At 41.3% G+C, this 10244-nt stretch overlaps 1 protein-coding gene across 6 annotated transcripts in view; it reads left to right on the top strand.

Moving 5' to 3' along the window:
- RAP1GDS1 (Rap1 GTPase-GDP dissociation stimulator 1) overlaps nt 1-10244 on the top strand; it is a 221049-nt gene that overhangs the window by 174296 nt on the left and 36509 nt on the right. For all 6 annotated transcript variants that reach the window (XM_069094364.1, XM_069094356.1, XM_069094347.1 and 3 more), the window contains one exon: nt 7713-7838. In XM_069094364.1, the coding sequence (XP_068950465.1) occupies nt 7713-7838 (126 nt within the window). The remainder of the gene's footprint in view (nt 1-7712; nt 7839-10244) is intronic.

The following is a 10244-nucleotide window of genomic DNA, read 5'->3' as shown; positions in this document are numbered from 1 at the left end:
GATAGATAGATAGATAGATAGATAGATAGATAGATAGATAGATAGATAGATAGATAGATAGATAGATAGATGGATGGATGGATGGATGGATGGATGGATGGATGGATGGATGGATAGATAGATAGATAGATAGATAGATGTAGACAGAGGGCACAGGGTGAATTGAATATGAAGGGATGATATCTAAAAAATAAAATTAAGGAGTGAGAGGAATGTACTGGGAGACAGAGAAAGGGAGAGGTAGAATGGGGTAAATTATCTCATATAAAAGAGGTAAGAAAAAGCTTTTACAGTGGAGGGGAAGAGGGGGGAAGTGAGAGGGAATGAGTGAACCTTATTCTCATCAGATTTAGGAGGGAATCTATTCCCTCATCTCATTAGAGGAGGGAGTAACATACACACTCAGTTGGGTATAGAAATCTATCTTACCCTACAGAAAAGTAGGGGGGGGAAGGGGATAAGAGAGGGGGACAGGTGATAGGACAAATTGGTGGAGAGGGTAATCAGAAGCAAATACTTTTGAGGAAGGACAGGGTCAAAGGAGGGAACAGAATTAATGGGCGGGGTGGGATAGTCACAACATGACTATTATGGAAGTGTTTTATATGACTACACATGTATAACTTATATCAAATTACTTGCCTTCTCAATGAGGATGAGTGGGGAAGGAGGAAAGGAGAGAATTTGAAACTCAAAGTTTTTAAAATGAATGTTGAAAATTGCTTTTATGTGCAACTGGGAAATAAGATATACAGGCAATGGAGTATAGAAATCTGTCTTGCCTGGCAGGAAAGTAGAAGAGAAGGGGATGAAGGGGTGGGTGATGGAAGGGAGGGCACACTGGGGGAAGGGGCAATCAAAATGTAGTCTGTCATGGGGTGGGGGGAGGGGAGATAGATATGGGGAGAAAATTTGGAACTCAAAATCTTGTGGAAGTGAATGTTCAGAACTAAAAACAAATACATTAATTTAAAAAAATGTTAAGAGAAAGAAAGGGTTATAGAGAGAGTCTCACTCGTGCCATGGATGACTTTGAACCTGTCCTCAGACAGGAACAAGCCTGTTTTTCATGGCTTTGCCTGAGTTTTTGAGAAACCCTTTCCTATACCAGTAGTCATGAGCTCATACAAAGAATAAAGGTAGGGGCAGCTGGGTGGTTCAGTGAATAAAGCACTGGCCCTGGAGTCAGGAGGACCTGAGTTCAAATCCGGCCTCAGACACTTAACACTAGCCATGTGTGACATTGGGCAAACCACTTAACCCCAATTGCCCTGCCCTCCCCCCTCCAAAAAGAAAAAAAAACAAAGAATAAAAGTATCCAAATTCATGGCCTGAATTTGTGATTTAACTTGTAACTCTCCTGACACAGGCTTACATGCACTCAGAGCCTTTTATTCAGTGCTTCCTACATTGGGAAGTCTTGCATGCATGATGTGGGTCAGTGGGCAAGTGCCTGGGCCTAAAACAGTCCCTAACATCATCCCCCGGGGCTCTAGAACTTAACTCCAAAGAGTACTGGAGGTCCACTCTACTTATCTGACAGCTGAGGTGGTCCTCCATTAGCTGGAGCTTCTGCTCTCTTTTTTTTCCCTTGCTTTTTGGATGGCAATTGGGGTTAAGTGACTTGCCCAAGGTCACATAGCTAGTTTTTTGTGTTAAGTGTCTGAGGCTGGATTTGAACTCAGGTCCTCCTGACTCCAGGGCCAGTGCTCTATTCACCGCACCACCTAGCCACCCTCCTGCTTTCTTTTTAACAAACTCCCTTTCATCCTCCATCTTTTTATCACCCACTCTTTCCAACTTTTATTACTCACAAAAATCTGGACAATGCTGCACTCCTGGACACCTTGAGTGTGAGCCGCTCCTTCTCCTGTCCTCCGTAGTGCTTTACTTCTCTGTCTGTATCACTCAGACATAATATAATGGCTTCTATTTAAGAAGTTTTTCAGCAAGCTCAGTCCTAGGTGCTTTCCTCCATCCACGGTTCCTCTCATGTGCACACACAGGGACTTCACAATATGTGTTCATGAACACGTAACCTCCTAACTCTCCAGCCTGAATGCCATGGCTTATGTCTTCATTATTCCGCCATATCTACCCACACAGGCCCTCATGCCTTAGATCTCTCCATGTTACCACTGCTGCTAGCTAACATTTATATGGTGCTTTAAGCTTTGCCAAGTTATTTACAAATATTATCTCATTTTATCCTCATAACAGTCTGGGAGAGGTAGGGGCTATTATCCCCATTTTACAGATGAGTAAAAGGCAAACAGAGGCCAAATGACTTGCCTAGGATCACACAGCCAGCAAGTTTGTGAAACAAGGTCTGGACACAAGTCTTCCTGACTCCAGGCCTGCTGCGCTGTGTACTGTGCCACCTCACTACCATTATCCGTAACTGTGCATTAGCAATGATAAAATCTCTCAAGTTCCCCCTTTCTATAATCTCATATTTTTCCATTTCTGCCTCCACCTCACTTTTCCTGGTTCTGTTCTTTGTTGTCACCTCCAGTGCATTCATCCCTCTCTGTTCCCACAATCTCTTATCTTATCTTTCCTCTGGCCTCACTGAGCCTCTCTTCAGCCTTGAACCTTCTCAGAAAAAGGAGGTCATCCTGAGAGGGCTCTCTCAGCTTACATGACTGCATCCCTTAAAATTCCTATGCATCTTCAGCTACCCCTATTCCTTTGCTTTTGTCTTTGAGGGAGAGGTGGCCCTTCTCTACGTTGTAACTGACCTCTTTAATCGTACCCTTGATCTCAAATCCTGCAGCATCTTGCCACCTTTTATCTCATCTTCAATCTCTGCTAGCCACTGGCTCCTTCTTTGACTACCTATAAATATGCCAAATCTGACTCATTCTCAAAAAAACTTAAATTAAGGAACCCAAATCCTTTCAAGCCATTGTATTCTATGTCTTCTCTCAAACTGCCAAGGAATAGTTGTCTATTCCTCCTGCCTCCTCTCTCACCACTTCTTAATTCTTATAACCAATCAGCCTTCTGACCCCATAGCTCACCTGAAATCTCTCTAAGGATCCAGGGTTGGATCTGCTCTCATCCCTCTGTCAAAACAAATCATTCAAGTTGCCAGCTGTCTCTTAGTTGCTGTGAACTTTTCTCATGCTTCTTGATCCTTCTGAAGCCATTCGTCCTGTTAGCTGTCTCTTCCTGAATGCTCTCTTGTCACCTAACTCCTGTGACATCACTTTTACCTCATTCTCCTCCTGCCCATCTGACCATTCCTGTTCCTTCTCCTTTGCTGAGTTCTCCTCCATCGCCTGCTCCCCTCAAACTTCAGTTCTTTCTATTCTCCCTTGGTGATCTTATCTGGTCTCATGAAGGTCTCTGTGCAAATAAAGTATCTAGTTAAGGTCTTCTCTACATTCCAGCAGAATTGAACACCACATCTACAGCTGCCTCCTGAATAATAAATAAATGAAAGACTGAATGAATTATTAAATAAATAAAGCAACCTCCCAAACTCACCATGTTCAAAATGGAACTTATCATTGTCCTTCCTCACCTGCTCCTGTTCTAAACATCTCCATAACCTTAGAGTCATTCTTTATTCTTCCAAATCTTTCAACCCAACATCCAATCAGACGCTAAATGTTGTCACTTTTTTTTTTGGAAGGGGAAGGTAGGGCAGTTGGGTTAGGTTAAGTGACTTGCCCAAGGTCACACGGCTAGGTTTGTATGTGTGTGTGTTGAGTGTCTGAGGCCAGATTTGAACTCAGATCCTCCTGACTCCAGGGCTGGTGCTCTATTCACTGTGCCACCTAGCTGCCCTACACTTTTTCTATTCAATATCTCTAGTATCCATATCTTTTTATCTACTCATTTGGCAATTGATCTCCCTACTTCCTTTCTCTTCCCTCTCTAATTCATTACACACACAACTGCTAAAACAGTCCTCCTAAGCCTTGATGATATCACATGCTTACTTATGAGCCTTCAATGGTTCTGTATTACCTCTAGGATAAAATATAAATGCCTCACCCTGGTGTCTCAGGACCTCCACTCTCTGGTCTTGACCCACTTTTCTAGCATTTTCTCACATTACTTCCACACATACATTTCACATTCCAGCTGACCTGCCAGTGGTTTCTAGAACTTCATATTCAACCTCCCATCTGTACAAGCTATCCCCCATGCCTAGAATGTACCCTTGTCTCATCTCTCCTAAGAATATTTTAGTTTCTTCAAGACCAAGGTCAGACATCACTTCCTTTGTGCCTTTTTCGATTCTTTAATTGTTAATTCTCTCTCCATCCTTAAATACACTTGTATTTATTCATCTCTTTGCATAATTTATATCTCCCTCAGTAGACTATAGGCTTCTTTGGGGAAGATGCTGTCTTCTCTCTCCCTCCTGTACCCTGTCCAGTGCCTAACATAAAGATTTGTTTAATAAAAATGGGGAAATAAAGTGAGAGATGCATTTGTAGAAAGTTGACCTGATTTGACTGGATTGTAGGGTATTTGAGGTAAGCGATAAGATAGGGTTAGAAAAGGGAGAATGAAGAGAGACTGTGTAAGACCTTGATTATTAAACCAAGAAGTTTGCACTGTATTCATCAGAGAGTGGGGGTGCCTATTTAAGGTCTTTGACTAAGTAATCATATAATTTCAGATGTTTATGAAAAAGGTTAATGTAAGCTGTGGAGTATGAAATTGGTTAAAGAAGACAAGAGACTAGCCTCTAGGAGACTAGTTATTGCTATTATCAGAATCGATGGAGGCCCTAGACTCGTGTGGTGGTTGTGGACCTTGAAGGAGAGTCTAGGCACAGTAGTTATGGTCACTTGGGTTTTGGGGGGTAATTAATTGTATGAGGAAAGGGACAGGGTGTAGGCAAGAATCCTAATCTGAGTGTGAAGAGTTGTGCTACCATTGATGGAAAAAGGAATTCAGGAAAAGAAATATTTGAGATGGAGAAATAGTGGATTCCATGTATGTTGAGTTTAAGGTGCCAATGGGACATCCAAGTGGAGGAGATAGATAAAAGGCATTTGGAAAATCAGATCTGGAACTCACTGGGGAAAAGACTGGCTATATAGGATTGGGAGTCATTCCCATAAAGGTAAGGGTTAAAACCTTGGGAGTTCATGATGGTATAGGCTGACAACTGGGAAAGACTCGCTTTAAGGTGATAGGAAAAGAGAGAGCAGCAAGAGATAGAAGAACCTGGGTGCAGACCCTAGGAGGCAGCATGGTACAATGGAAGAAGCATTGGCTCTTAAGTTAGAGGACCTGGATTCAAATCTTCCCACTGAGGTTTATTACCTGTGTTATTAGCCCAGGGTTTCAGTTTCCTTATCTCTAAAGTGAAGGTGTTGAACTTCCAGCTCCAAATCTATGATCTATGGCACAGCAACCAAGGAAGGAGTATTAAGAATGAAGGAGAGCTGTCAGAATGGGATTCAAACCCAGGTTCCATGACTTTTCAGTTCATTGCCCTTTACTCTGCATGGCAAAGATGATAAGTCACTCAAGGGGATGGCAGATTGTAGTAGAACTAGAGTCTGAAACATAAGCAGTGTCAGCAAGATAGTTATTTATTCATTGGTCACATCCCTTTCCACTCTGAATGTGTGTCTGTCCATGCAAGCCTCATTGGTGATTTGACTACCTATCTTCTAAATACCCAGTGGATAAAATATATCTGACATAAACAAAGACTTCTGCTTTTGACAGGTCCTTGAACAGTGGAGTCGCTTTTGGTCAAAATGATGTCAAATTTTAGACAATTAAAAGGAATCTGAGGGGGCGGCTAGGTGGCGCAGTGAGTAAAGCTCTGGCCTCAGAGTCAGGAGGACCCGAGTTCAGTTCCGACCTCTGACACTTAACACCCACACAAAAAAACTAGCCATATAACCTTGGGCAAGTTACTTAACCCCAGTTGCCCTCCAAAAAGAAAAAAAAAGGAATCTGAATTGTCAATCACCTCAAATGGCTGATACTAATATATATACATATGTGTGTATGTATATATGTATCTATGTGTGTATGTATACACACATGCATATATATGCATTATCTGTGTTGCAAAATAAGTTTTTAATTACAATGTTTTACGGTTAAGAAATTATTACTTGAAGAAAATGCAAAGTCACACATTCTTAGAGATCAGATTTTTTTTCTTACCAAGACAGTTCCTCTAAAACTGCTTATTTTTAATTCAGCTCTCAAATCATATTAGAAATGAAGCTTCTTGCTGAAGAAAATCTCATGACATTTTATCAAATGTCAGCATGTCCTGGCTGTGTTTCATGCTGGTCATATCACTCTGCCCACCTGAGTTTCCCCTAAAGGATCAGTTGGAGATGAAACCCTTTAACTGCCATATTAAATAACAGTCCATTGTGCTCCGTGCCATCAGACACAATCTAAGTACAATCCCTGAGGCGATTATGAAGTTTTCCTGTTGGTTTCTGTTTGTTAAATGTTTTGGATATCGATTGGAAAAGGAAGAATGCAAGGATGTTAATGCCGTGTTTTGATAGAGAAGTGAAAGCCTGTAACTGGATACAAGACTACTTCAGCTGTGGCAGAATGGATTTCATGCTTCTGAAATTAATTTCATTTCAGCAGATGCCAGGAACTGAATAACAGGAGACAATATGTAGGCTTCACATCATCCTCATCTGGAACAAGCTGTCTCCTTAGGGGGAATCAGGGTTCTTACAGAGCTTCAACCCTGCAGTATTGAGGGATTTATTGAAAAAGGTCCCCACTTCACCTTTGCCCCTCCTGCCCATTGGCACCCTTCTACCAAATACTCAAGCTTACCACAAACAGTGGAGCCGTGGCTAGCCTTAGACCTCTTCTAGACAGTGAGTTTCTGCTGTTATTCCTCACACCTGGAGAACACTCCCTTTTTGCCTCCACCTCTTAGAAATCCCTAGCTTCCTTTGAGACTCAGTTCAAAGGCCCCCTTCTGCAGGAGGCTTTTCTTGGTCCCTTCTCTCTATCCCCACCCCCCATCCTAACTTCTAGTGCCTTCTCCCCCAAGGTTGTCTTGTGTGTATTGTGTGTGTGTGTGTGTGTGTTTTAATGTACATGTCTCCTTATTAGAATGTAAGCTCCTTGAGGGCAGGGACTACTTTTATTCCTTCTTTGTATTCATAGTACCTGATACATAGAAAACATTTAAGAAATGCTGGTTGATTAGTTGATTACTGTTCCTAGCAGTCCTTTCTAAGATACAGCAGAGCTATATTTTCTTTCCCTGGACTTTCTGCCATGAGGGAATGGGGTCCCAGAAGGTAAGGCTCCAGAATCCATATGAGCATGCCTTGGCAAACCGACCCATGGTAATGACACCAGAGACAAGAGTGTTAGCCTCATGTCTTAGCAAAGCAAAATGAAGTCAGGCATGGCTTATTTTTTCCTCTTTGATGCAAGGCCTTGAAAGTCTGAATTTATAACTCTATAATTTCATGGTTGCTATGACGACCTATACATTATTCGACTGTAGAAATTTAAAGCCTTGAGCATGATAATCTAGGTCAGTACATTTTTCCCTGAAACCTCAGACATCTTCTCTTTCTCTCGGGCAGCATTAAGTTTCTGACTGAATTGTTCCTGTCTTTTCAAGAGCATGTGCATCTAATGACTCATAGTTTAGAATGACCCTGGGATGAATGAAGTAGAAAACAGTCTCAGAACTTTGCTCATTTACTGTACTTCCTCTTATTTTGCAGAGTCGAGTAAAGAACAGTTTGCATATACAAACGTGGCAGAAGAGTTGGTAAAACTCTTCAAGAAGCAGATGGAACATGATAAAAAGGAGATGATTTTTGAAGTTTTGGCTCCTTTGGCAGAAAATGGTGAGGAAATAGATGGACCTTCCTTGGTGATCATGTCTTTTTCAGTCTCTCTGATAAATTCTGATTGAGTTGCCAGCTGTTTAAGGCCTGCTTTTAGAATGAGAAAGTGACATGGGGCATATCTGAGTCCAAACCTTCGTTTTTCAGGTCAAACACCTGGGGACTACAAAGATTAGGCTACTTACTTGAGGTCAAACATACAAAGCAACAGAGCTAAGATTTGAATCCAGGTTGTCTGGTACCAAATGCAAGGCCTTTTCTATTCTGTATACCATGTGCCCTCTACCCCTGGGGTGGTCTTTATTAGCTATTATGGAGCTCTGTGTACACTGAATGAACAGAGCGGACAATTTGGACCTTTTTCACCAGCCTTTTGGGTTCTATGTCCCACATATCTTAGAAGCCATGCCTAAACAAACCTGTACTTTTGATGGTCACATAGTAAATGCTTAATGCTAGAGGAAGTAAGAAAAATTCACAGGATCGTCCAGAGCTGGAAGAGACCATAGATTTAATCTGATCTAATGCCCTCATTCTACAGATGAGGAGAAATTGGACATGCCCAAGGACGCAGATAGCATAATGCATGATGGTTGAGCAGATCATCGGGTTAATAATTTTTAGTTTTTCTATAACTATTGGTCCTTTAGTAGAATACATGCTCCTTGAGGGCAGGCCCTATTTCTTTTTTACTTGTATCTTCTAGCACTTTGCACAGTGTCTTGCACAGAGTAGGCCAATGGTAACTATTCAGTGAATTAAACTTGTGATGAGAGGTTCAGAACTTCCTTGTGGTTTTTTCCAAATTCTGTTTCTCAAGAAAATTCTGATCTTTTCTGTATTAATTCCCATTTAGAAAAAATTTGCTTTGTTAGTATAAAAAAGATTAGCTGATATACCATTGTCAGGACCCTTCAGCCCCAGAATTGACTCTGTTGTCATTGCAAGTGAAAATTAGTTTCTTTATTGGGTTTGACCTGTGAAAGATCAGCACAAGAAAAAAACATTTGCAAAGAAAAATGTTCTTTCCTCAAAAAAGACCTGAAATGTTTATTAGGGCTAGAATCCTTGGACAAGAGGAAGTAGGATAATTTTCACTATACTATCTTCCCTGTCACGGTCCCTTACTAATCCCATTTGGGGTGGCCAGGTAGCACAGTGAGTAAGAGCACTGGTTTCAGTGTCGGGATGACCTGGGGATTGAATCCAGACTCAGACACTTAGCACCCACCCAGAAACGTATGGCCTTGTAACCTTGAGCAAGTTACTTAACTCCAATTGCTTAGGGGTGGCCAGGTGGCTCAGCGAGTAAGAGCACTGGCTCCAGTGTCAGGATGACCTGGGGATCAAATCCGGGCTCAGATACTCAGCACCACACCCAGAAATAACTGGCCGTGTAACCTTGAGCAAGTTACTTAACCCGGATTGCTTTAAAAAAAAAAAAAAAGAAATGTGATTGGTATTTTTTTATTTGCAAGATGACTCTTTTTTCTTTCTTGTTAGCCTTTTTTGCTAAGTGCTAATGATGGCCTTATGATATATGCCTTACCGTTTCCTGAATTTGAATTTCGTACACAAGTGCTATGTCTAACATTCCTGAGACTATTTCAGAATCGTGACATTTTCACTTCTTTGTTGTTATCTTCTCCTGGCCTGCTTTACAGCTTTGCAATGGGCTTCAGCCTTTGTAAACTTGTTAGGGATCCTTTCTACATCTCTAGCCAGCTCTCCCCCTGTAGTCCTTCAACATCTAAGTATGGCAGAAGGTGGTACAATCACCATTCTAAAAAATAATGCGTTCAATCTATGTATTCTGGATTTTATTTCAGAAAGACTTCTTCCATCACAATTTTTAATTCGAATCAGAGCACATTTACAGTCCAGTGTTCTGTAACCAAGGAAACGCCCTACTTTCAGTGTTACTCAGTGCAAATGCACCTATTTAAAAATTATCCTGGTTCAACATTCTCTTTTTTCTTACATGAACTTTTTGGGGTCAGTGATTTAGGGGCGGGGGGAAAAAAGAAATTTTGCACCAGCAACTAATCAGGTAGGTGACCATGAAAAGCATTAATAATTGTTCCCTCTTTGTGATTTTCCTTAGTCATGGTCATTATGATAGGGAAAAGGATGCTGAGGAGGGAGATTAGAATTGCTTAGCACAGTGAAATAGCCCTGTTCTTCCTAAAGACCTGCCTACCCAACTAATTCCAGTTCCTTGAGAAACTCTTAGCAAAATCAACAGAAATACTGGTATTTCTTTTGAAGGAATGTTACAAAGGTGCTCAGTAGGTTGAATTGAGTATCATGGGTAAATGATTAATTCACTTAGAGAACACAGATACAGACTTTGTAGGATTAATAGTATTCAATTCAACAAATGTTTATTAAGGGCTGACTTTGTGC

This window comes from Petaurus breviceps, unplaced genomic scaffold, assembly GCF_028583685.1.
Source record: "Petaurus breviceps papuanus isolate PSGF00001 unplaced genomic scaffold, PetGlider_PUasm1.0 126, whole genome shotgun sequence".
Lineage (NCBI taxonomy): Eukaryota > Metazoa > Chordata > Mammalia > Diprotodontia > Petauridae > Petaurus > Petaurus breviceps.
The sequence above is the reverse complement of the archived record's forward strand: the minus strand, read 5'-3'. Positions and strand labels throughout refer to the sequence as shown.